Raw genomic sequence first — 26,583 nt, forward strand, 5'->3', positions numbered from 1 at the left:
TATCTATTTTACGTGAATTCGTTGGACCATTGTTTGGTTTATTCACAGCAAAATATCAATGTTTCACAAAAAGGTGATGAGTTTCATAACTATCTAAGGAAATTTTATTTTATTTATTTATTGATTAAAATATATGCTCTGTTTTTGCTCAAAATATTATGAACAAAGTACAAGAAAATTAACCCCATTTTTTTTTCATCTTAAGACACATCAAAACGGCCAAAATCTGTCACATTCGAAGCTAGTAAAAAACAGAGCTTTTTGCTTCATGGCGACGGTCAACCTCACCGGAGCTTGTTTCCCGTCAACAGTTACAACTCCAATTTACCGTCGAAACTTCATTACTTACTCAGCTTTCCCTTCGGCCAACTCTCCGGCGGCGAAACATTCATTTCATCGATTAATCGCCGCGTCATCGGCAAATGACCGATTTTCATCAACGGCTGAAACGACATTGCCCTTGACTGCGAGTGGTGGCAGCTCCGACGTTGAGAGGAAGCATGTAGAAATGGAGGGTCTCGAAGAGAGCAATGTGAAGAAGAGCTTGAAAGATTACTTTACAGAAGCAAAAGTTATGATCGAGAGATCATCAGCCGGTGATGACAATGGCCGTCCTCGGTGGTTCGGTCCGGTGGAATGTGGGACCCGCATTGACAATGCTCCTTTGCTTCTCTATTTGCCTGGTAAAACTTTTCCTAGCATCGCTTATTTTCATCCTTGGCTTCTCTATTCAGGAATAATATATTTATTTCGATAGTTCAGATCAATCTCGACAACTTTTCCATAGAAACTAACTCAGTTAACTATGCGAGAATTACATTTTCAGGAGTTGACGGAGTTGGACTTGGACTTATAAGGCAACATCAGAGACTAGGAGAGTGAGCATCTATTGCTCTTTATTATTATTTTCGTCCCAAAATAGTTGCAAATTTTTCTATCGAATTAAGAAGCTGAATTTTTTTTCCATGAAGGATTTTTGAGATATCGTGCTTGCACATTCCTGTCCATGATCGAACATCATTTATAGGTATTGTTCTTATACAGCATGATCAAATGATGAATTAATTCCGATGTTGTATATGCATATAAAATGATAAACATGGATTAAAGATTTAATTTCTTGTTTGATTCATGGGTTATTGCTATAGACCTCGTAAAGCTCGTTGAAAAGAAAGTACGATCAGAAAACAGTCTTGCACCAAATAGACCGATTTATCTTGTCGGAGACTCTATCGGTGGTTGCCTTGCATTACAAGTCGCTGCCAACAATCCAAATATCGATCTTATTCTAATCTTGGCCAACCCAGGTGACAAGTTTCATATCAGATCTCCTCCTCTTAGCTATTTATAAGATGCAAATCTAATCTAAAATAATTATTTATTTGTTTGTTTTTTCAGCTACACCCTTTAGGAATTCACAGCTACGAGGTTTATTTCCTTTCCTAGAAATTGTCCCCGACCAGCTCCAGCTTCATTTCCCATTCGCAGTGAGCTTATTTACAGGTAAAAAATGAATTCTTCATGTCTGAAAATCGTTTACATATAATCATATATCGATAAATTAATAAAATTTTATAAAATGCGTACTTTCAGGGGAGCCGGTCAGGAAAGGGACAGAAGATGTTATCAGGGGACTCTTTTTGCGACAGAAAGTTTCAGTTCCTCAGGATATTCTTGCACTACCATCTTATCTATCCGTAAGATTTTTTTAAAATCTAAATCGTCGGATAATTATCCATAATATATATGTTAATCACATTTTCTAATTTATATAGAACCTTATATAAATATTGATTTACAGGTTGTGGCTGATATATTACCCAAGGAAACATTTCTATGGAAGATGAAGATGCTTAGATTCGGCATCTGCTTTCGTCAATTCATACCTCGGATCCGTCAAAGCCCAAACACTTGTACTTTGCAGGTATCTATCTATCCACCTTTTTTACTCAAGTTTGAAATTTTGTAGTAAAATATAATTATAAGGAAAGCTACAAATTAAGTTGGAATTTTCATTTTAGCGGAAAAGACCAGTTGATGTCCAGTATAGAAGAAGGCAAACGACTCCGAGCTGTTCTGCAAAATTGCGAGATTCGAAACTTCAGAAACTCTGGCCATTTTCTCTTCCTGGTATGTATGTCAATTATTACTTGATCAGTTGTATAAGAATTGATAGTATTTAACTTTTCCTGCACGTTTCATTTATAACACTTGATTTCAGGAGGACGGTATAGATCTAGTGACCATAATTAAAGGAGCGAGTTTCTATCGCCGTCGTAGATCCCATGATTATGCTTCCGATTTCCTACCACCAACCCCTGACGAGGCAAACAACATATTTGAAGCATCTAGGTTGGTGATTTCTTGCTAAACATGGAATAATTGGTTTAATTTAGCATTCCTAGAATTGTCAGGAGTGAATAACTTATATGTTAATATCTATTCTAGGTGGTTTATTGAAGGAATGAGCCCTGTAATGCTGTCAACTCTAGAAGACGGAACAGTCGTGAATGGTTTAGCCGGAATTCCTAGTCAGGGACCAGTATTGTATGTTTCCTATCACATGTTACTAGGATTGGAATTGTTCCCACTCATATTAGGAGTCCTGAAAAAGAAAAATATTCTTGTTCGAGGACTTGCACATACAATGATGTTCTCCAAAGTGATCAAAGATGGATGGATGCCTCCTATCTCAAATTACGACGTCTTTAGGATTTTAGGCGCAACACCAGTATCTGCAAAAAACCTCTACAAATTATTTTCCGCAAAATCCCATGTTCTATTATATCCTGGCGGCATGCGTGAATGTGTTCATTTGAAGGCAATTATTTACAATATTATTTACAGTTTTCATTCCTGTTGAAATTTGAAAAAATGGAAGTTCGATTAGGAAATCCATTGTTTTGTTTTGTTTTGTTTTTCACAGGGGGAAGAATACAAGTTGCACTGGCCTGATCATTCCGAGTTTGTGAGGTTGGCAGCCATGTTTGGAGCTAAAATTGTACCTTTTGCTGCTGTTGGAGAAGATGACATTGCCACGGTCTGATTTTGGTTTTACTTTTTTGTCCGCTTCCCCATTTGCAGAAAATGCCTAACCATTAGGCAACGCCCTTGTTGGCATCAAGACTTGGTTTTTATTTCCTTTTACGTAAAATTGTGCATTTTTCAGGTAATTTTCGATTATGCTGACCAAATAGAGATTCCTTTAGTGAGAGACATTATAGAACAACTGAATGAGGAAATTCCAACCTTGAGGTATTTGTTTCTTTTCCCTGAAAAAAATTCTTGGTTCCGTAATCTGTAAATGAATCTGAGAATATTTTGTATATATCGTGCCGTAGAACTGATGAAGACGGGGAAATCTCCCTCCAGAAAATACACTGGCCAGGTTTGATGCCAAAAATACCAGGCCGGTTATATTTCTGCTTTGGAAAGCCGATCGAAACAGCAGGTAATGTCTTTATTGTACCATAAAAATATTTAGGGGCCAAAATGTAAAATTTTGTAAATGTAGAAGTTACTTTGAAGATTCTTTAAATTTTATCATTTTGACTTCACTTTTTGCCTCAATGAGTTGAAGGACTGAAGCAAGAGTTAAGGGATAAGGAAAAGGCTCAAGAATTATACTTACAAGTCAAGTCAGAGGTTGAGAGATTGATTGATTACCTCAAAGAGAAAAGAGAAGATGATCCTTATCGGAGCATTGTCTCTCGGCTAACTTATCAGGCCACTCACGGCCGCACATCGGATTTTCCCACTTTTGAGCTTTAAACATGAGTCTGTTAATTTGTTTATTTTAATTTGATCACATGAGAGATCTATAAAACTAATGAAATTTTCTAGTATTTTGTTAATGATGATGATACTTGAAATTTGATTTATGAAAATTAAACAACAACAGAGTTAAAACTCAATAAGCCGGAGCATTCTCCGAACACAAAACAAAAGTAAGAGTATCTACTTTATCACTATGCATGTAGCTACGGAGTTGATTGGGAAAATACACTTGTTATTTTATGCAAGTTCTATAGAAAAGCAGAATCTATCAAGAATATGAAAGCAGAACGAATTTATCCTTATTATTTTTTTGATAAATGAATTTATCATGATTGAAGACAAAAGGCATTACTACATTAATGTCTAACCAAAAATAATATTACAAACAACATACAGGGAAAGTTACTATAGACGAATTTCAAGAGTATGACAAGTCACAAGACATCCTCTCATAATTGATCTTGCTCACCTGCTAGTACTACCAAAATGTACTTTGAGTGTTCACCATAATCGGTGACTGAAACAAGACGGAGCATGATCCAACCAGCAAATGAATATACATATAGGAAAAAATAGAGATATTTTTTAATTTAACTAAAAAGAGTTTGTATCAATAAAAAATAGAAGTCACAATATTTTCATGAATAGAGTTTGTATTTCATGAGGAAATAGAAAAACAGAAGCAAAGTAACCATTTCAAACAATTTATATGGACACTTTCATATTTCATACATGAATTGCTAATTTCCTTTTTCAATACTCCCTCCGTATCAAAATACACTTTGTTTTGCATTTTTCAGTTATATAAATATGTATTTAATCTATAATCTTAAGTAGATATATGTCAATTTAAATGAATTTAAAAATGAAAAACATCATGTACGTTTGATATGAAGATAGTATTATATATTTATTAAGTTTTCAAACACATTTTTATTTCGTTTTTATCAATGGGATCAGGGGATGAAAGTGCGAGGTTAAAAGTATATTTTAAGACAAAGGTGAAAATATTCTATATTCCAAATTAAGATTTTTCTTCCTCGGCCTAATCATTTAAAAGTATTTTGGACTTTTTCCTTTTTGGGTAATAAGGAAAAGAATTTGTTAAATTTTTAGTATTTCCAAAGTGAAATGCTTTTACGAAGTCCATCAGAAGTTACATAACAGCCAAAAACAAACAACAATATAGTTCACTTGGACTTCCAAGCTTCAGCTGAATTCCCATCCCATGGCCACCTCCACTTGTTTTCTCTCCGTCGGCATTTCTGCTATTTCTCGCCGGAACCTGACGGTGACGTCATCTTCCTCCGTCAACAATAGGCCAACTCGCAGATTCGCCTTGTCCACTGCCGTAGGAGAAGTGTCAATCACCACCACCACCACGGAGAATACGACGCCGTTTCCAACGAATCGCCAAGAAGAAGGAGCCGATGACAATAAATATAATAGTGTCGCTGCTCCTCCTAGTGCGAGCCACGTGTATACAGAAGAGAGTCCTAAAAAGAGCTTGAGAGATTACTTTCAAGAGGCCATGGTACTAGTCAAGCACCGCGCCAGTGGCAGTGACGACGATGATGTTCCACGGTGGTTCTCTCCGGTGGAATGTGGACCTCCCTCCGATAACTCTCCCCTGCTTCTCTATTTACCCGGTTGGTCATTTGATTAATGTTGCACTTGCATTACATCCCACGGTAAAATGTGCTGAATTCTTACCTTTTGGTGGGTAAAAAGTACACATTTTTACTATGGGATATGGCAAAAGCACATTTTAAGTTTGTTCCTTTTCAATTCATTCATTGAAAGAGGTTTACTTGATTCAGTTATTGTTATATTTTGGGATAGTGTTTCGATAGTTTTAAGTTGTTTAGCTTGGGATGACAATGACAATAGCCATTATTTTAGGTAACTTGCCCAACAAGGTGGTCCCTTCAGCTTTAGGGTTGGCCCTTATCATAGTACTTATAGAATTTAATGCTTTGTACTTTTTCTTTTGGATATTCTTTCAATTTAATTCTTTGTACTTTTGTTTTACTAATCTAACAACTTAGCCAGTTTAGGCTAAATTAATTTCTTTGAATAATTAGGTTCATAATTTGCTGAGTGATTTTCGTCAGGGATTGATGGCGTTGGACTTGGACTCATAAGGCAGCATCATAGACTGAGAAAGTGAGTCTATGTTTTCTTACGGTGTGTTTGTTTGATGTTTGTAGCATATTCCGTCTTGCTACAAACACTTTCCAAAAAGTGTGACACTTTTTGAGGATGTCTAGCAAGATGGAGTGAGCCCCAACCACAAAAACGAATACACCCTTACAAGTTTTAAAACATTCTAATTTCTTGAAACTATGGAATCGATCGAACTTAGAATTTGTAATTTGTTCGTGAGTGAAGGATTTTCGATGTATGGTGCTTGCATATTCCGGTAAAGAGTAGGACGCCATTTCAAGGTTCTTAATTATCTATCTAATTTTCCAATTATTGTATTTTATGATTTATTCTCCTTTTATCTATTAAATTGTTTTGTTATTCTCAGAACTTGTGGACATAGTGGAAAAGACAGTGAGATCGGAGAATGTTCGTGCACCGAAGAGACCGATATATCTTGTCGGAGATTCTCTTGGAGGATGCCTTGCACTTCAAGTTGCCGCTCGTAACCCAGATATTGATATTCTTCTCATTTTGTCCAACCCAAGTGAGAAAAGTTATTTCTTTTGCTACACACAAGATCAATTAGAATACAAACAATCTAACAGATCATGTTCTTAATTTTACCAGCTACAAGTTTCGGCAAGTCGTTATTGCAAACTCTAATTCCAATTCTAGAAGTTATGCCAGACAAATTCCAACTTCCTCTCCCTTACATATTGAACTTACTTTCTGGTTTGCTTTCTTTCTTCTTCACCAAGTTTTCTAGCTTTCTCTGCCTTTTTAGCTTTTCATAAATCCTGTAGTAATTGATATGAGAATGCGTTTTTAAGGCGATCCTTCAAGGAAAGTAACGATTGACGTGGTTAAGGGACTTATACTGCAACAAATATTTGGGCTATCACCGGATCTTATTGCAATACCATCCATTCTCGCTGTAAGAATCAATTCCAAACATTCTTAAAAAGGGCAAACCCCGATGCACTAAGGTTATTGTTTCCGTGACTCGAACCCATAACATCCATGCCACAAAGGAGCAACCTTAACCGGTTGCGTCAAGACTCTCCATCAATTACAACATCCTTATATATATAAGTATATCTGCTCATTTTCTATTTATGTTAAATCATGTTACAACAAAATAATGATTCAAATCACAGGATGTGGCTGATATATTACCTAAAGAGACTTTACTATGGAAATTGAAATTGCTTCGATCAGCGTCACAACAAGTTAATTCTTACCTCCATGCTGTAAAAGCCCCAACTTTGATATTCTCCAGGTCTCGATCTTTTCCATAATGTTCAATTACAGAGGATAACTTGCACTTCACGTATCTCATGTTAGATGTCATGTTCTTTTCTATAGCGGAAGCGACCAACTGCTGCCAAGTGAAAAAGAAGCTAAAAGGCTACATTCAATTCTTCCTGACTGTGAAATTCGTAATTTCGCTGGAAGTGGTCATTTTCTATTCTTGGTAAGATGATCTCTTTCTCTTTACCACACAAAATGCTTACACACACATGTATAAAGTTGATAATATTTGCAGATTTTGGTTATACTTTGACAGGAAGATGGTATTGATATGTTAACAGTCATCAAAGCTTCTTGTTTTTATCGTCGTGGAAAACAACGAGACAGTATTACAGATTTCCTACCACCAACACCATCTGAATTTAAGAAATTATATGAATCAAACAGGTCAGTTTTGGAGTTTTTGTTGTTATGAAGTCTTAAGTTTGGCATAGTATGACGACACTTGTTGGGAGGGACAGCCTCAAGTCTCAACGGAAATGTAGTCTATATTGATCTGACCTACCTAAAAGAAGTGTTCAGTTTTGAATAGCATTTTACTATGTTTTTGGCAGATGGTTGATTACTCTGATGAATCCTGTGATGCTGTCAACTCTGGAGGACGGGAAAGTCGTGAAGGGACTCGCCGGACTTCCATCTGAAGGGCCAGTCTTGTATGTAGGGTATCATATGTTAGTGGGGCTTGAATTGACACCAATGATATCGCAAGCGTTGACAGAAAGGAATATCCTAATGCGAGGATTGTCACATCCAATGGTTTTTTCTAAGACGAAAAGCGGACTTTTACCGGATAGGCCTCATTTTGACTCTTTCCGAATCATGGGCGCTGTACCATTGTCAGCTTTCAACTTCTACAGACTCCTGAATCTAAAATCTCATGTCCTTTTGTATCCTGGAGGTGCTCGGGAAGCTTTTCATAGGAAGGTAGTATTATAGGCTCCGTTCGTTATTTCTTTGGAGCATCCCTTGCTCAAAAACATCCTCAAAATATTTATTTTTTATAGTAAGAAAATAGGAACACTGATGGATATATGGAATGCATTTCAGGGTGAAGAATACAAGTTGTTTTGGCCGGAACAGTCTGAATTTATCAGAATGGCAGCTAGATTTGGAGCCAAAATTGTACCTTTTGGTGTTGTCGGAGAAGATGATATTACTAATGTAAGTAGCATTCTATTATTTCAGTCAGGTGTCTTTCTCCCATTAGGAATTATGCAATATCTATACGAAAACATTTTTTTTTTGTAGCTTATTTATGATTATGATGACCAAATGAAGAATCCATACTTCAGGGATCAAATAGATGAGTTAAGGAAAGAGACTGTGAATTTAAGGTAGTTTAAATTTTTACATTTTTGCCAAATTTCATCACATAATCATGCCTTTTCTATAATGTGTGTATTCGTTTAGTGTTTGGAGCATACTCCGTCTTGCTAAAAAACACAACTTTTAAGAGTGTTCAGAGAGCAAGATGGAACATACTCCAGACACAAAACGTACAAACGAATTTTTTATCTTGCCCTTTTGTCAATTCGGTTTGTCAAATTGTAGGAGCCCTGAAGATGGTGAAGTGGCAAACCAAGACCTACACATGCCATGGATAACACCAAAACTTCCTGGCAGATTTTATTATTATTTTGGGAAACCAATTCAGACTGCAGGTATAAGCATTGCACATGATATCGTTTCAGTTTGCATTCTCTTTTAATAACTTGGGGTGTAAGGTATTTTGATGCAAAGGTTTCAATTGATGCAAGATAATAAAACGAATTAATTTGAATTTGTAGGGATGAAAGAAGAACTAAAGGATAAAGAGAAAGTTCAGGAATTGTACATACATGTAAAGTCTGAAGTTGAGAGATTGATTGCTTACTTGAAAAAGAAAAGAGAAGAAGATCCTTACAGAAGCATAGTGGCTCGGGTACCTTACCAGGCAAGAAATGGATTTACATCAGATGTTCCTACATTTGATTTCTGATCTTCTTTTTCTATGCATAATATTGTAAACTCATCGTTCAGAGAAATATACAGTATTGTGAAAATTCGCTCAGTAACAATTTGACAGGGTTCCTTTTTCGTTTCTCGAATTCCGAGGGTGATAATTTATTTCTAGAATGCACATCTTAGGGATTTTCGATTTGAATTTGTGAGGGATCGAAACTCTAGTATAATCGGTTAAAGTTGCTCATTTGTAGTCACGGGTTCGATATTCAGACGCAACATTAAGCATATACGAACATGGCTTGAGGAAGAGTCCCAAGCTGCTAAAAAGTAATTACTTTTCTTTCCTTCTTTTATTTATAGGTTTTGGTTTCGTAAAATTTGAATTCGATCGAATAAGCGTATTTAGCGCTTTCAGCGAGTTGCTTGTCGAGTTATATCAGCGAGTTGTAGGCTTCTTCTGTATTGTTAACGAGTTGTAGGCTTGTTGAGCATTTATAGCGAGTTATAGGCTTGTTGAGGGTTAATAGCGAGTTGTAGGCTTGTTGAGAGGTTATAGCGAGTTGTAGGCTTGTTGAACGTTAATAGCGAGTTGTAGGCTTGTTGAACGTTAATAGCGAGTTGTAGGCTTGTTGAATTATTCTAGCTAGTTGTAGGCTTGTTGAGCGTTTATAGAGAATGTAGGCTTGTTGAATTATTTTAATGAGTTGTAGGCTTGTTGAGTGTTCATATCGAGTTGTAGGCTTGTTGAGCATTTTAAGCGAGTTATAGTTTTGTAGAGATCTCTCGGAGTTGTAGGCTTATTGTTATTGGGAGAGCTTTTATAGCGAGTTGTAGGCTTGTTGAGGGTTTTTATAGCGAGTTGTAGGTTTATTGAGTGTTTGTACCTAATTTGTTCGAGTTCGCTCAAGAAGTCAAATCGAGTATCCGGTTATCAGAGCGAAACGTCGTTGAGCTAGTCCAAAAACTACACGAGCTTCACATCATCGATTTCGATCTCCTCCATACCGTATCCGGCAAAGAATACATCACTCCAGTAGTGTAATCTCTCTCTGATTACTTTTCATTCATTCTTCTTTCTAAATTTTTATAATCTGTTTGGTTGACATGAAAATGAAATGAGCTAAATGCATTCGAACTCCAGTTTGTCACTGTTGCTTTGCTGAAATTACGTTTTAAATTCTGCTGAATCCGAAACGATTATTTATGATTTTTAAATGCTTATAGACTATTATTCCTTGTTTGGTTTCCGAGGAAGGGAACTAACTGTGGAGGATCACATGATTGTGGTCCTTTGGAAATGGAGATATGAATGAGATTGAAAAAGATCGATTTCTGGTTTTGGTATAACTAACATGTTATTGTCAATGATAATGCAGGACCAATTGAAGCATGAAATGTTGGTACAAGTCAAGAATCACAAATCAAATCTAGTAGTGTCAGCAAGATCAATCACCGCGTTTCATTGATTGATCTTGCTGACACTATTGGAGTTGATTTGTCAGGCGCATCAGGGTTGCCCTTTTTCTTCCGATTTGAATTTGTGCATTTTGACTTAATCAATTAACATCAAAAAAAATAAAAATACCTCTCTATCAGGGATCAATTCGAGTAAATAATAAATGAAGGGCTAAAATGTAAAGGCTTTGTAATGTTGTAATTTTGAGTCGGGCTGTATTAATTTTATAAAGCCCAGGCCCATCTAGATACGAATTGGTCAATGGAAATTTCAAAACTTTTCCCGCCTTTTCTTTCTCTCTTACTCTGTTTCTCTCTCTGTAATTTCTCTCTCTTACTCTGTTTCTCTCCCTGCAACTATCTACTTCTCGCAAACTCTGCTCTCTTCTTCTCCGAGAGATTTATCGATACTGAACTACAGGATGGTGATCTTTAATGGCTACTGATGACCTTAGCATTGAAGAGGTTTTCATTAGTTTATGGCGATGGCATTCGAATTCAGTAAAGCAAGAAACTTTATCCTCGGATGAGGAAGTAACAATGTTTTAACTTTAACCCATCAAACAAATTATTGGAGAAAATGTAAATCTGTACAAGTTTCATTCAGGGTCAGCGTCATTTCTGAGATGAGAAACAGATAATTTCACTATGTACAGATTCGATCATCAAAGATGTCGACGGAGACATTGGAGCAACGGTTTTCAGATTTCAAAGTATCTCGGATCCTCTGGAAAATGGTATTCCACGTTCAGCTGAAATTAGACAGAAACAGAACTATTGTTACGTGAAGATACAAAATAAACCAGAATGTGGAAAAGTTCTAAGGTAGAAACTTCCTACTTAGCATGCGAAAAAACGTTTTGAAATGCATGCATGGTCGATCACATTTTTGGTTTTTGAATAATTTAAGAGTTTCAACTTTTCAGTAAGCTTCGATTTTTGTAAGGATGTATCGCATACCTTCCCTTCATCGGTGTCTGACTGGCGTTGAGGAAACACAACTCTCAAGTCATTGTATAAATAGAATCTCCTGTCGTCGTCTAATTCTGGACTTGGATTTTGTGGAAAAGACACAGGATGGGATTTACATTTCTGAACTAACCGAGATCTTTTCTTAACGGAAGGGCATAAAAAACGAAGATGAAGAGCATAACGCAAAGCACCATTGCCAGTTTTACTTTCATTCACCTTCGAGCAATCACTTAATGCTTTTATTCCACATTCTTGTCCTTTTCCGCAAGAGTTGTTACATTCCCCACTTATTTCTTTCTCAAGACAGAATGATGAATTTTCACTCTGTCTATCAGTTGAATCCAAACTTGTCTTGTCTTGTTTCAGTCGTGTAGGGACACTGCTTGAAGAGGCTAGGGTAATCTTCTGGCGCAAGAATGTCTACATTTAAAGAAAAATCGCAAAATATAAATAATAGGAAGGGAAGAAATAGGAAATTGGACAAAATTATCTGCACGAAAACATTTTGGCTTCAATTTGACCACCAGTACTAAGATTGGGGTTATTTGTCGTATTCCAAATAAAGTTTCCAAATCTCAGCAAGGCAAGAAATGGTTTTATCTGATGTTTACCTTTGTACCAGGCGGCATGTCACTCAAATCATAGTTGCAGAAGAAAGTATGAAGAGGTGTCTTTTCTGGATTGCTTAGAATCTGCAAAAAGAAATCCCATATGATCAATATAACTGACAATGAAAGTCTTCCTAAGATTTAGTTGCAACCATAACAACTTCAACATAAAGTGAAACGTGATGATGCTAAGTTAGAAGTAAAATTACCAGCTGTATTCGCCCTTTCACAGGAATGCGCAAACGCCTCTTGAAATTTTGTGAATCGTTATTGCTTCTTTGTAGTTTTGGGGTTTTGCTATTGTTTGATGAAGAATTACCAGCAAGGTTTACTGATGCATGGTACAATAAATAGGAATCTCCATCTACACTGACGACAGAAAATGGAAGCTTTTGTGATTGAGGTGAGAAGTGACCTCCAGTAATGTTGAGTACAGCAAGAAATCCATCAATTCTCTGCATGGAATAACAACATTAGATGTCTGTAAGGAGCATATTCACTCACTGAACTAAAGTATTTTTGATATAATTTATGGAACAAGACATATTAATGCAAACCTTATCGAGATTCCCGGAAAAGAAACAACCAGACAATAAGGATTCCTCAAATGAACCAACCAGAGATCTCCTTATTGGGAGTCCACTTAAACCCCTAGTTGACCTAAAGTACTTAGATGTTTTAGCTAATTCTTGACAGACAGACAAATTAGAGCCAGCTGAATTTCCAAGCGAAGATTGGTGAAAGTTTTTGTGCAAAATGTCAATATCTTCAAATGATCTGCTCTCAAATTTAAACTCTGATTCATCAGCAGCAAAGATCAACCTGGTGTCAAAACTGCCAAGTGATTTCTCTGTGTTTATAAATCTCGGGCTATAATCTTCGATTTCATCTGTAACATTCTTCCACCTTTCTACATTCTTTATCCTTTCAGAAAACCTTGGTCCAAGAGGTGACAATGAAAGTGGAGGTGATATCGTCTGTCTAGCAATTATGGCTTTTGCCACACTTTCAGATATTACCTTATTTGAGACTTGAAGTTGATCAAACCCAGGCGAGTATACACAATTATTATGAGGATAGGAATCCTCTTTTCCCACAAAAGGACCATCGCTGAAAAAAATAGATTGTGTTCTATTATTTTCACACTGCTCGTTCTTCTGCTCCAAAGAACTAGACAAGGACCATGATGGTGCAGTGAAATTCATTTTGCTACCAACATTTGGCTTCTTATTGTCTGGCGCTGAGGAAGCTCTATAATTCTCCATCGAAATAGAGGATTTTACCTGGGAATTGTCAGAACCAATGTCCAAAGGATCTCCATTGAATTTATCTGGAAATAGCATATTACTCAAGGGCGATAACATCCGCTTCCTTACAAGTGACCCACTTGACTCGATTTCACCGACTGTGTCACTGTGATTTAAAAAACTTGACCCAGAAGATCCAAAGCCCACAATTCTAGAACCAGGGCTTTGAACATTCCGTCCACTTTTAGGAGTTGACCAATGAAAATGATCAGTTGAGCCGATCTTCAAGTCATGAACATCGACTTTCCCTACAAACCTAGACGACTCACGGGAAACATTCGAAAGCTCTAAGGAAGTTTTTCTCTGAAAATCGCCTAAAGGATTGCAGACTGCAACTGATCGATTCAAATTTCCATCTAAATAGCTCACACTTGAAAACCGAGAAGGGTTTTGAAAAAAAGAGCCCAAGGAAGCTCCTGCAATTTCCTCGGTGTTATCGCCCGAGGACACGTGTGGCAAGCCCATTGCTAAAATTTTAACAATTAATGAGCAGCTGACGTACTATCAACTTTGAGCTTTGTAATTTACGCCCGCCACTTACCTTTTCTGGAACTACAAGAGAATTAAATTATAACACAACTTCTCAACACCACCGCAAGGGAGATTCCTATGAAAGAAACTACCTAATTTGGATTGAAAAGGCTGCTATGTATCAACCAATGGCATCCACATTTCATTACTTGCTTCGTTGCTAGAATGCATAGATAATGCCAACCACATACCAACAATCAAACTTAAACGAATACCACAAATCTTCTGTCCACCGTAGCAGAAAGCAATCAAGCAACTAGATTTCATAATTGTTAACAGAAGCAACTCGAATGCCTGATACATAGAAGAAACAAAGCAAAATCAGTTGTTTGCCGAAAGAGATACAAAAATAATTGGATAGATTTGAACAATCCTTTAATTAGACTAATCCAAAAAATGCAAAACACGAGCATGATTTCAATTCATAAGAGAAAATGCCATTAAAATCAGCGAGTATATATACTGCTACTTCATAAACAAGGAAATGCAAATCAACCATTGATCCAATACACCCAATAAAGTCAGGAGCTCAAATTCTTGGAACGACCAACAACAGAAACAAGACGAGGAAAAGCTCGAAACGGCACACATTCACCGAATTTTTCTTAGAACTTCATCTTCAACAGGCACATCAATTGATTTTCTACTTTCTTTCTTAAAGTTATATGTACATAATCAGCAATTAAGCATTTTGATTTAAGCTCGAACACTTCAATTAAGCAAAAACCCACTAAAATTAAGCAAAACCCAGCACGGAAAACTTGATCATAGCAATCAATCTGAGTTCAACACATGTATTGATCATAAATACTTACAGAAATACAGAATAATTCAAAAGCATAATTAAGTAACACACGCACCGAGTGGAAGAAATGATCAATGAATCTGGTGCAGAAGAAGTCATCTGAATGATCTGCTGCCCATGTAATTAATCTCAAGACTAATTTAAGATCATATGATGGATTTCAAAATGTAAATTAAGATAATGGGTGTTGATGGATTGTTAAAAAGTTTATTAATTTTCAATTTTGGGTCGTTTTTTGATTTGATGATGATGAAAGGAGGAAGAAGAAGAAGAAAAAGGAAAGAGGCTGCCTTTTTGTAGTGAATGAATGTGATTTTTACTGTTTAAACAGGCACAGCCACTGTTAAAAATCTGATTTTTACTGTTTACACTGTAATTCTTAAACTTAAAACTCAAAAATTCCCTTAAACCCTTTCTTATTTTAATTAAAAAAATTAAAATTTAGAAAGTATATCTAGCAATAATTTTCATGAAAAATATATTTTTTGATGTGCAATTCTCATGAAATTGAGGAAATTAAGTACTCTTTTATTTAAATCTTGTGTATCTATAAATTCTTGCATTATTTCTTTCCACAAAATCTGTATTTTCTTTCTATAATTAAAGGTTGAAAGTGTTAAGGAAATATAAATTGTTTCTCGCAAAAAATAAATAAAATTAACCACGATCCAAGTGGCCATGGACAATAGTTTTTATTTTTTTATTTTTTTTATTAATCCATGGACAATAGTTGAAGAAAAAAATAAATAATTCAGATGAGTGAGCTTTACTCCTCATATAGGAAATTTGAATGTGATGATCGTTCTCGGAGGTCGGATTATAATTGCCCTCGTCGAAAAGGGCGGAGCATGGGTCACGACCGATAAGATTTTTTTTTTTCAAAAAATGTATTTAAGTGAATAATTGTATAAATAAATGATTAAAATTTTAATAGTTATTACTACGGGACTTTTGAAATTTTAATGTCGCATCATCGAAATCCTGACTCCGCATTTGCTCATAAAATACCTGAAGAAAGTGTGGCTTTTCAGTCCTCCAAAGGCTCCAAAATGCCATCAAATTAAGGTGCCATTGGAGTATTATATTTTTCGAGATGACCTTCGCATTTAATTTACTACTAATACATATATTTTCTTGATATATTACATGTAAAATTTATGAAAGAAACGAATTTTGCACCCACAAAATCACACTAAAGAGTCAAAACTCGGTCAACTGGTCAATAAGTCAGAGAATTGATCCATCAATTAATGGACCAAATTGAAGGAAGTTAAAAGTTGCGGACCAATCTGAATGAAAGACTGGAAGTTTAAGCCAGAAACACCAACTCAGTAACATAACTCGGTAGCAAATACCAACTCGGTAACATAAAATTGTGTAACAAAGGCATTAGCTTGCAGAAGACGTAATAGATTCATATCGAAGTTTGAATCAAGCTGTTTTTTTTTTTCGAAATTCCTTAAATTGGATCTATAATTCAATGGAAATGAATATACAATCATACATTATACTTGAGATTTGAGAATGGGCAACAACAGCTCAAGTCGGGACTCTTATCTACACGATTCAAGGACCGAGTAAGAAAGAAACTAGAAAGGTCTTGCAGCTTCCTCCAACATCTTCTTCATCCTCATCAGTTTCTTTAGCTCCTCCAGAACCTGGAAATGGAAGTATTCAACACAAAGGTCTCAAACTATGTACTTCGCAAAAAGAAATTTTTTTAGGGAATTCTATCGGAACTAAGACATTTTGTATATCTTGAACTTGGAAGGAAACAACTAATGACATGTATGAACCATCAAACCATAACAGATGTAAGACTAACGAAGCCCATCTGACATGGCACGCCACAGTCAGCAGGATCCTGATCCTATATATTACCTCCGTTTCAATAGTTGTCAATTTTTTACATGCAAAATATTGACTAGTATTTTGGGACGGATGAGGTAGTATGTACACTACTGTCCGATAGTTCAAGGGTCCATATGTGCCTTTAGTTAGTTCAAGGTTCCAGATGTAAAATGATGGCATAGTTGGAGGGGGAAAGAGTATCATGATCACAAATTTTACTCACCTCCATAGCAAAATCTTCTGTCGTTACTTTATCTAACTCGGTGAAATCATATCCCAATTGGGAAGCTACTCCTGTTATAGGAACAAAAGTCCTTTAGAAACCGAAACAGAAACAGAAATTAGAGAGGATTACATACTGAGCAAGAAAAGTCAAGAGATACATACTTTGAAGTGAAATAGTTGCATCAGCTGTTGCATATCCACCCTTCATTTCTTCGTATCTGGCCGATAGTTCAGTCAACATCTGATAATCATTTTATCAAAAAAGGCAAAACCACTATCAATCAGGTAATGCAAAAAGAATAAAAAAAAATCATTAATTCAAAGAACAACACGAAAAAGCTGTAAGAATGGCATACTTGTGATTCAGAGTGATTAGGCTCGTCTACAATGGCATCCTTGGCTACCATGTCCGTAGGTACATCAATCCAAATTGAGATTCCATGCCTTAAAAGTGCCCTATATATATGTATTTTATGAGAGTTAGAAAACACACAGAAAATTCAAATTCATAAAAGATTAATCAAACTCAAATGTAGAATCGGTACAGATTTGTCGAACTCTGAACTGCACCGTCTCCAGCACAAACAACCAGTCTTCCCATGGATGACAACTGCTTCAATACCTCAGTCTGCAGAAAGATTTTCATTCATAAGACAGTCCATTCTATGATTTCATCCCAAGCAAAGATAAAAATAAAATGGTCAAGAAAATATCTAAGAAAGATTCACCTCAGAGTCCTGGAAACTTTTCTGATCACTTTCCCTTAAAGATTTAGTTACAGCTGCGCCACCAACAGCATCCTCACCAAGCTATCGCTGAAAATCCCCAGAAACCGTAACATGTTCAGAAACATATCGAAATCTTGAAGAAACAAACATTATCTACTAAAATTCATAGATATTTATGCAAATATCATATATACCTGTCGAAATAGTAATATCTTAACGTGTTGGCCAGAAGTTTCCCCAAATTGGTTTTGATGGAGCTATTCATCCCTTTACATGAAACATTGTAATTAGCTATATAATTGTGTACACGAAACTTTGATTCCTCAAGTTTTCTGAATTAAACTATGCTTACCCACAAGAAAAATCGAAGTTCCTTTCAGATCAGGAACCACATCACCAGCTTTCTTCTGAAACAAAAGTGGGGCATTACAATCTTAATATTAAAAATCCCAACTTTGGAAACGCTAAAAATTGAAACTTTCCCAAAGACAAGAAGAAATGATAAGTTACCTTTAGTGCGAGAGAAGGATCAGGAACGACAACCTTTGTAGCTATATCTACAACATAATCAAGGAAAAAGAAAGAACATGTTTTGAGAACAACCCAATTGAAAATTTTATAAGTAACTAGCAATTACATGTTCGAATTTCAATCCAATTGCAAAAAAGAAAAAATTTTGATCAAACCCAAGTAAACCTTTTTCCGAACTTACTTGATTTAGTACTGTCATTAGCGAGACAGAAAGTAGACACATGAGGATTTCGAACAGCTTTGTCATGTCTGAGCTTAACGAACTGAAATGAGTACGAGAACTTGCTTTGTTGGAACTTCTGAGAGAGTAACGGATAGTGAAATTGGCGGTTAATACAGGTAGAGGTTAGCTCCATAGAAGAAGAAAATTCTAGTTTATCCGTTCGTCTCTTCTTCAATCTTTGAGCCTCAAAACACAGTTCATCTGTAAAATAATGAAAGCGAGCCAGGCGCTCTGTAATTTTCATAAATTGGTTGAACCGGTCCAATTAGACCGAACAAAGTTCAAATGGTTTACTTGAATTAAACCCGTATCGGAATACATATCGCAATACAATCAATAATTCCCACCGACTGATACAGATAATATCTACGACTATGATCGAAATTGAGCGCATAAAATATTATTTCGAATTCAGATTTCAGGCCGATACGATCCAAAAGAATATTAAGTGACTGAAATTGCTACTGTGATTCTATGTGCAACGTGTATTGGCATAAATGGTGGACATATTTCATATACTATATTATAAATCTAGTAATATGAAATGAACTATTCAACATGAATCAATGAACCTAAATTGAAAAGGTTCCAACTTTGAGAGAATAGCTTCGAATATATTATAATGTGCAGAATCATCATCTTCATCATTCTTCTCTCCTATGACTTGTAGACTGAGAGGAAGCTTCGGAAACAGTTACGAGCTTTATACTCGTAAGGGCGATCGGAGTTAACGGCGGAGATTCGAGATCCTTAGGTTTCTCCGATGAAGCTTTCGGCGTCTCTAAAAGCTTGGATACATGTAATGCCATGGCTCTTTGACTATTTGAAGGTATCGAGAAACTACGAGGAACGATGAGCGGTCGGGTGGAGTCGGCAGCGGAGACGCGGTTGCGTTTGGAATTTTCGACTCTTGATTCCGATAGACTAGCGGCGCCGAGTGTCCGACCAAACTTGGAGATGATTTTGCTGGAGGAGGCCTCGGAAGTTCATGGAGCTCGTTAATTCTTGGAGAAGAAACAAAAGAGGAAGGCGCCGCCTTGGGAGGCGAAGCAGTCAGAGATACTTTAGGAGATGTCGACGGAGGATTCCGAGAAGATATTTGCTGTTGTTGTTGGAATGGTTTACTCGTTAAAGGACCTGAGGAAGCTTGCCTTTTGAGTTTCTTAGAATCGGATGCTGCACTACTATAGGTATCCTGGTGGGGCCCGTCGGACGGAGGTGGAGGTAGAGGAGCACTTTCGAGTTTGTTATTGTTGTTCTCCTTTAGTACGGACAAGTGACCGTCGCCGGAATCTTTCTTCGTCAATTTCTTCGGTTCTAATGGAGAAGAGTGCCATAGATGTGGTGTACGTCCGCTCAAATTAGTCGGCCTCGTTGGAAGTGCTGACAGACTCGATCTTGGGGGTACGGCTGTGACCTTTGCGTTGTTCGGCGTCGGCAGGACGTGCGTGCTCGTCTTTCGTGTAAAAGACTGTTGCCTTTGTTTTATTTTATCAGATGGCTCGATTTTCTTCACCGGAAAAAGTGGGGCTGAGTAGCTGCCAACTCTAGGTTCTCTAATTGAGGGTTGTTGTTCGAATTGGCTTTGGTCTTGGTTAATCTGCATGCAGAAATTTTAAGAATACCATTCGTGTACGCCAAGAAATAAAGCAGCGTAGTGTGTATTCATGCTTAATCATACCTCGGCGTTTTCCGTGGTCGATACTCGGGGAAATGAAATTTCCATTTCATCCACCTGAAATAAGATGTCTCCATATCATAAACACAAGTTACAATTTAGAAGATACAATACATTTGCAATAAATACACTCTCACCTCCATTTTTGAATTAGCAGATGTGGGAACAGCATCAAGCCCCCGTTTATTCCTTCTGTAGTCAAAACTTAACTCTCCTTCATTAGCATCATAACTGTCCTCATGGCCGTCGTCGTCGTCGTCATCCTCATAATCCCCATCATCATCTTCCAGTCCTTGAAATTGGTAATCAATGTGGTGTTGTTCAGTGACCTGTTTTATGTGGGGTTCAACTGCCTCGAGTGACTTGAGTCCCTTTCGAAAGAAATTCAACTGTCCAAAAAAATAACAGAAAGGAAAAATTATATGTGAATAATCCTACTCGAGAAACAAAGAAGTTTATATAAATCTGAAAAATTCTAGGACCATTACATTAGAAAGGAGCCAAAGAAAGAAATAATGATAGTAAAAGAAAGAAACCTGAGCCGCATGGTGACGGGCAACTTGCGTAAGAAGGCTTCGGGACTGCCCCTGTTTCAAAGACTTCAACCGAAAAACACAAAAGTGGCCTCTTCATTATATGCTTCATGAGCTGTTTGTAATTCCTGGAAAGTAACGGTTTCACCTTTTCCTCCTTTTGACTTTCCTTTCTCTTTTTGCTGAACCTTCATGAATTCATATAGGTTTCTGAAGATGATATGTCCAAAGTCAGAAGACTTCACTACAAGCAACGAGAAGAAGACATGCTAAACAAAGGGAACATACCTCTTCTCATCACAATGTCGCTTCATATCCTGTTGCATTGATAAGCAAGCTATAAGCATAATTAACAATATAAATAAATGATAAAAGTATCAAGTATTTTCAATGTGTATCATGATTCATGCAAATTCAAGATGATAACAAAAATCTATCCAAAATAAATCCTATTGCTGCTACTGAAAGGTTGTGCTTCTTGGTTTAGTAATGATTTAGACTGCCACCAAGGACACAACATCATCCAGTGACCATCAAAACCCAACATTTGGAAATGGTGCTTGGAAAACATACCTCAACTGTCCGAAGTTCATTGAGAAGAGACTCTGATGGATTCGTAATTGTCAAGAAGATATGAGATCGCTGAATTTGGAAAATAATACAAAACAAAATTAGGATGTGGAGCTGAATGGCACTTCAAGAAGCTCATATCAGAAATTTTAGACATAACAAGATGACAATAGCTACTCACATATCTATCAACACTTTTCTGAAGTTCAAACTGTGCCTTACCCAGCATTTCCAAAGCTCTTCCTGCAACGAACCACAGCTAATTAGCACAGAAGTCACGTCTAGCTGATTATATTTTATCTCATAATGACATGCTAACCATCATAGTATAAAAATATAGTCAGTTAGTCGTCCAAGAGAAGAGAGAGCATTGTAACTCTCTTGAAGACTAACTGACAGGACAAATTAAGCTCCATAAAGAATACTAGAAAATGAAAACAAGGTATAAATTCAATTCACAAGCATATCACAAATGTTGATTACCCGAGGTTTTCAAATTTAAACCAACAACACCTAAGCTTAATCACTAACAAGGTGGGACAGCATGTTTTCAAAACTTTTGCATCTCTTGACTCCGACAACGAATTATTACCCAAGAAGAAAAGCAGATGTGTGTAAATTAAAACAAAAAAGTTTCATCCTATCAGTTATTGAGCATGAGTGCCTAGTGAATCTTTTCTGTTTCATTCAGGAAGGGATTGGCATACCACTTTCTTCATCATCGTGCAATGAGGATTTCTCTAACAGACATGTACCCATTTCCTTCAAAGACTCTGAGAATTCTGAAACACCAAAAGATCAAATGTGTAAATACAGAAATAGCCACGACATAAAGTTGTAAGAATTCCACTGAAATAAACATTGACATCGAGCCTAATGTAAAACAACTAATGCCAGCAAATAAATTTCAAACTACAGTAGTAGAGCAACCTCAGCTACCATTCAAAAATTAGACAAAAGACGAGGTTTCATTTACCGTAAGCGCTGTTTGCGGTGGCAGCAGCCGCTGAAAGTAAGGCGTCGTAGCAATTTCTCATGTTTTGCATTTCCTAAGAGGTGAAGAAATCAAAATCAGGAAACAATAATCATAGAAATTCAAGCAGGGCAACAATTTGACACTCAGCAAATGCCCGATTATACACTAACTTCCTAATTTACACTTCAATAACAGTGATTTTTGATCTCTTGATGCAATACTTCATTAAATTGGAACAATTCAGAGCCGAAAACAATGAATCGAATTACTTAACAATTCCAATTACAGCTCAATTAATCCAAATTAGACGAAGAATTGCCTGATTAAAACGTTTTATATATATAATTGGCAGAATCGAGTTACCTCAGCAGCTTCAGAGAGGTCATCCAAGAGCACTGATTGTTCTAAAATGTCGATTTTGTCTTTTCCATGTTCGTTTCCGCTTTTGTGATGATGAAGTGTAGCAAATCTTCGTAGCTTCCCAAACGAAGACTTCATTTTCCGATGAACAGAACCCTAATTGATGCTGAATTGAACAAAAGCTCGAATTATATATATATATAGATATGTATATATATATTAATGAATGAATATATACTGGACTGAGCTTGAGAAATTGAAATGATGAAGAAAAGATCAGTTCGATGATGTTTTCAACGGCATTGAAGCAGGTTTGTTAGAATTTTCGGTCAAGAAAATAATAATTTTATTTGCTCCCTCCGTCCGTTCGGATCATTTCAAGTCTTTATGAATCTTAAAAAATTATTAATAAAAAAAAAATTACATATATAATTATTATTATTTTAAAATCATAAATATTTATATTGAAATTAATAGCATATAATAAGATTGAAAAAATTACATAAAATATAAAATGACATTTTAAGTCGATCAAGTATAATTTTATTATACTATATTTAAAGTTGATCGGTAAGAATATTCGGTAATAATAATAGACGGATAAAAAATATTGAATAAGGAATTCAATATAGGAAATTATGATAGGGGGAGTTTGAGATTAAAGTTCCGTTTGTTTCGACTTTTAAAATGGTTATTTTTGAAAAATAATTTTCGTATATTTTTAAAATTATGAATAAGTAATTTTCGTATACTTTTCATGTTTTCAAAATATCTAATTTTATATTTTCTTCATAAAAAATGAAAAGTTTAATATAATTATTTTTTAAAAATTGAAAAAATTTAGGAGTATATTAAAAGTAACTCATTTAAAAAATAAAATAAATTAAGCCAAAAAAATTTCATTTTTTTTAATTCCTACAGTTTTATCTGTATTTTAAGAGTAAACAATCGTCCATCCCATTATATCGCAAACTTAAAAAATAATGAAAATGTCCATTGTCAAACTCTTAAAATAACATAGACGATTAATACAACTCATTTATTTTGATCTTAAAAAATATGATAATAACGAATTCAAAATAAAATAAAACATTTTTTGGGCTAGACAGACACGTGCTTGTAAGGGTAATCAGGTAATTTCGAGGTTCATGCTTTTGATCTGAATATCGGCCGTTGGATTTGAGTGACAGTGTAGAAGGTTGTACGTTTGCTATTGCAAGGTGCTGATGTAGGATTGAACTTTTCAAAGCTTTGTTTGGATAGTTATGACGTGGCAAAGTCAAAGTCAAAATGATTGATGATTGACAGCTGATATTACAAATACAAACAAAAGTTGGTTTAGATATTTTTTCCTTTTGGGAAATAGGAATGATAAGGAAAGGATAATCTTTTTGTATAAAAATTGAAAAATTGTATCAAAATAAAAATAATGATGAATTCGTTTTGTGTTTGAACTTTGAAGCATGTTTTATCCTGTTTTAGATATTTTAAATTTTTTATCATTTGAATAAAAAATAAATATTTTAAAAATGTTCAAATTAAAACGAAATATATTATAAATACTATTCCAAATTAAGGGTGTATTTGTTTTTTTAAGATTAAAATGTCTGAATCTGAATACACATATAAATATTAAGATGTGATATCTGAATCTGAATAGAGATTTATTAAAACTGTTTGTTTTTTAAAAATCTGAATACATCTCAATTATAATTTTTTCTTTAAAAAATGATTATATTAAATAATTACACAAAAAAAATTCAATAATAAAATTGATATAGTTTCCGATTTAGAGCTTCGTCATATTGGAGAGGGTGGGGTATTTAGGATTGTATAAAGGTAGAGATTGAAAGCAAGTCTCTGACAGCTTTTCAATTGTCGAGAGAATGAAAAAAAGGGGTTTGTAAAGTGAAATATGAGAGACGTGTTGTAGGTTTAGGAAGAAAATAAAAAAATATTTTAACTAATTAATTATGGTGATTAACTAACATCTGAATTCTATTAAGTGATAAGATCCTTTCAGAGATAATAAGTGATTTTTTTAATAAAAAAACAAACACTCTTAATGGGACAAAATCTGAATCATTAAAATTAAGAGGTGTATTAAGATCCATTAAGTCCAAACAAACAGACCCTAACACATTCTTATTTAAGGGCTAAAGCATAACACTATATTGGAGTTTCGACCTCTTGAATCCAAATTTCTAATGAAACTAATCAAAACTATTTTATTATTAAAGAACTAATTAAATCAAAATAAAATAGGATTATTAATTTATGATGGTGATTTTATATTAAAAAGCTAAGTATAATTATTTTAACTTTCATTCATTTTAATCAATCAAATATTGCTCTTACTATTTACAAGACATTTTTTTTCCTAAAAAATTATTGCATTCTACATAAAATAATGAAAATTTATTGTACTTTTCACGGAAAATTATAAAAATGATATCTAGTCTTAATAGGTGGACGGAAAAATGAGCTTTTGGCTTGCGGTAGACGAATCCACCATTCCCGGATTCGTCAATAATGGGAGATTAGTGCTAATTAAGCAATTAGTGAATCTCGGATTTGTCAAAACCGGTACGAGACACGGGAAAACCCATTCTCGGGTTTGGTGAACACGGGATAAAGGGGAGCGTGACACGTGGCGATCATGCAGAGAATGGTTGACCCGGGTTTGTCAAAACCGGGAAAAAAAAATTTAAAAACCAGATCTGCGTCTTTCTTCCTTCTTCTTCTCCGTCACCCTTCTTCTTCTCCAAATAACATACAGATTTTAAATTTTTATCAATCTATAGGATCGCCGGAAAGATTCTTTTTTTCCTCACTCTCGTATACTACTCGGAAAAATACATATATTCAGGTTTTTTTTTTTTAAAATTCGGTCCCAATTTAGCTTGTTAAATCAATGTAGTTAATATTTTTCCGAAAATTCTTCAATTGAGAGTTGTTTTCGGATTTGTTTTATGTATTGTTGAGTTTTTTATGGTTATTCGGGTGTGAAAGTTTGTTTTTTGATTTTTCCGTTTCAGTTTTTTCGATTAGAATTGTATGACCAAACCGGTTTGATTTTTGGTTCAAAATTTGTTTCCGATTTTTTGGTGCGATTTCCGGTCGGATTTATGGACCGATTTTTCCGGTTTGAATTTTTGGACCGATTTTTCCGGTTTGATTTTCCGGTCCGATTTTCGACTTCGATTTTCCCGGTCTGATTTTTCCAATTCAATTTTCCCGTCCGATTTTTCAGGTCCGATTTTCCCGGTCCGATTTTCCTGTGCATTTTTTAGGTTCAATTTTTCCCGTCAGATTTTTTTTCGGTCCAATTTTATAAATTATAAATTTTATAAATAAAAAATCAGATTGAATAAATCCGTAATTTTAGTCTATTTAAATAATTTGAAATGTATACAATTGGTCAAAAAATATATTTAATTAATAATCTCTTTAAAATAAATATGTAAAATTAATAAAAAATTATGTTGAATAATCAATATCAATATTTAATTTTAATAATAAATTATTCTGAATAACCCGTATAAATAATTTTGTTTTTCACAGGTTATGGCGCAGAGATCTTCATGGATTCCTCAGGGACTTAAGGAGGAAGATCTATTATGGTTTCAGCCGCAGCATAGATCGCTGCATATTTATTTATCGGACGAGCAGTGTGATAGGGCGCTAATCGTTCGGAGAGCCGACGTATTTTTTTGGGAGTGTAGGCGGGAAGCCATCTACCTCATACCTCGGGTGGATGAGTTTATAGAGATGATGGGGTTTGGGTTAGTTTCGACCGTAGGTTATATGGAGTATGGCCATCATCTCCTGACAGCACTCGCCGAACGTTGGAGGCCCGAAACTCACAGTTTCCACCTATGCGTAGGCGATGCCACCATCACGCTCGAAGATGTGGAGGTATTACTGGGTCTGCGTACTGATGGTTTGCCCGTTACGGATAGAGAGTCCTATCCCGCCGACATCGCCGGCTATCTCCGTAGGCTGTTGGGCTTTGTTCCGGAAAGGGATGGGAGGACCGCTTTCCGCTCT

At 35.6% G+C, this 26,583-nt stretch overlaps 5 protein-coding genes and 1 pseudogene across 5 annotated transcripts; 3 read left to right on the plus strand and 3 right to left on the minus strand.

Annotated features, from left to right (window-relative positions):
• Nucleotides 1–268: 268 nt before the first annotated feature.
• Nucleotides 269–3,771, plus strand: LOC139885530 (phytyl ester synthase 2, chloroplastic-like; annotated as a pseudogene).
• Nucleotides 3,772–5,005: 1,234 nt separating this feature from the next.
• LOC139885531 (phytyl ester synthase 2, chloroplastic-like) lies at nt 5,006–9,214 on the plus strand. Its single transcript, XM_071869284.1, has 14 exons — nt 5,006–5,426; nt 5,892–5,943; nt 6,169–6,224; nt 6,311–6,469; nt 6,553–6,657; nt 6,756–6,859; nt 7,083–7,204; nt 7,291–7,399; nt 7,493–7,623; nt 7,791–8,160; nt 8,284–8,397; nt 8,485–8,570; nt 8,788–8,897; nt 9,024–9,214. The coding sequence occupies exons 1-14, from the start codon at nt 5,006–5,008 to the stop codon at nt 9,212–9,214; spliced, it is 2,130 nt and encodes a 709-aa protein (XP_071725385.1).
• Nucleotides 9,215–11,336: 2,122 nt separating this feature from the next.
• On the minus strand, nt 11,337–13,987 carry LOC139885532 (uncharacterized). Its single transcript, XM_071869285.1, has 5 exons — nt 12,773–13,987; nt 12,425–12,670; nt 12,219–12,299; nt 11,596–12,027; nt 11,337–11,387 (listed from the first exon to the last, which is right to left on the minus strand). The coding sequence occupies exons 1-5, from the start codon at nt 13,985–13,987 to the stop codon at nt 11,337–11,339; spliced, it is 2,025 nt and encodes a 674-aa protein (XP_071725386.1).
• A 2,460-nt stretch (nt 13,988–16,447) lies between these two features.
• Nucleotides 16,448–18,660, minus strand: LOC139885533 (probable inactive shikimate kinase like 1, chloroplastic). The gene is given in 11 exon segments (XM_071869286.1): nt 16,448–16,516; nt 16,933–17,003; nt 17,097–17,175; nt 17,267–17,390; nt 17,480–17,562; nt 17,663–17,736; nt 17,739–17,749; nt 17,857–17,929; nt 18,015–18,069; nt 18,173–18,219; nt 18,375–18,660. Coding segments are annotated over 11 exon segments (972 nt in total).
• A 400-nt stretch (nt 18,661–19,060) lies between these two features.
• On the minus strand, nt 19,061–22,671 carry LOC139885534 (uncharacterized protein At2g33490-like). Its single transcript, XM_071869287.1, is given in 12 exon segments — nt 19,061–19,276; nt 19,279–20,016; nt 20,098–20,151; nt 20,232–20,483; nt 20,631–20,713; nt 20,716–20,837; nt 20,916–20,944; nt 21,201–21,269; nt 21,379–21,440; nt 21,905–21,979; nt 22,174–22,246; nt 22,537–22,671. Coding segments are annotated over 12 exon segments (1,908 nt in total).
• Nucleotides 22,672–26,100: 3,429 nt separating this feature from the next.
• On the plus strand, nt 26,101–26,530 carry LOC139885535 (protein MAINTENANCE OF MERISTEMS-like; the record flags this gene model as incomplete). Its single annotated transcript, XM_071869288.1, has 1 exon — nt 26,101–26,530. A coding segment is annotated over exon 1 (430 nt), but the record flags the coding sequence as incomplete, so codon positions are not given.
• Between the last annotated feature and the right edge of the window lie 53 nt (nt 26,531–26,583).

This window comes from Rutidosis leptorrhynchoides, unplaced genomic scaffold (genome assembly GCF_046630445.1).
Source record: "Rutidosis leptorrhynchoides isolate AG116_Rl617_1_P2 unplaced genomic scaffold, CSIRO_AGI_Rlap_v1 contig99, whole genome shotgun sequence".
Taxonomy (NCBI): Eukaryota; Viridiplantae; Streptophyta; class Magnoliopsida; order Asterales; family Asteraceae; genus Rutidosis; species Rutidosis leptorrhynchoides.

Excerpts from the sequence above, each read along its gene's own strand:
- LOC139885531 (XM_071869284.1), top strand. The coding sequence starts at position 5,006 with ATGGCCACCTCCACTTGTTTTCTCTCCGTCGGCATTTCTGCTATTTCT. Across the intron at positions 5,944-6,168 it reads CAGCATCATAGACTGAGAAA|GATTTTCGATGTATGGTGCT; the intron begins GTGAGTCTATGT and ends TCGTGAGTGAAG. Across the intron at positions 6,658-6,755 it reads CATATTGAACTTACTTTCTG|GCGATCCTTCAAGGAAAGTA; the intron begins GTTTGCTTTCTT and ends TGCGTTTTTAAG.
- LOC139885532 (XM_071869285.1), bottom strand. The coding sequence starts at position 13,987 with ATGGGCTTGCCACACGTGTCCTCGGGCGATAACACCGAGGAAATTGCA. Across the intron at positions 12,300-12,424 it reads TGAAAGGGCGAATACAGCTG|ATTCTAAGCAATCCAGAAAA; the intron begins GTAATTTTACTT and ends TTCTTTTTGCAG. Across the intron at positions 12,028-12,218 it reads ACATGCCGCCTGGTACAAAG|ACATTCTTGCGCCAGAAGAT; the intron begins GTAAACATCAGA and ends CTTTAAATGTAG.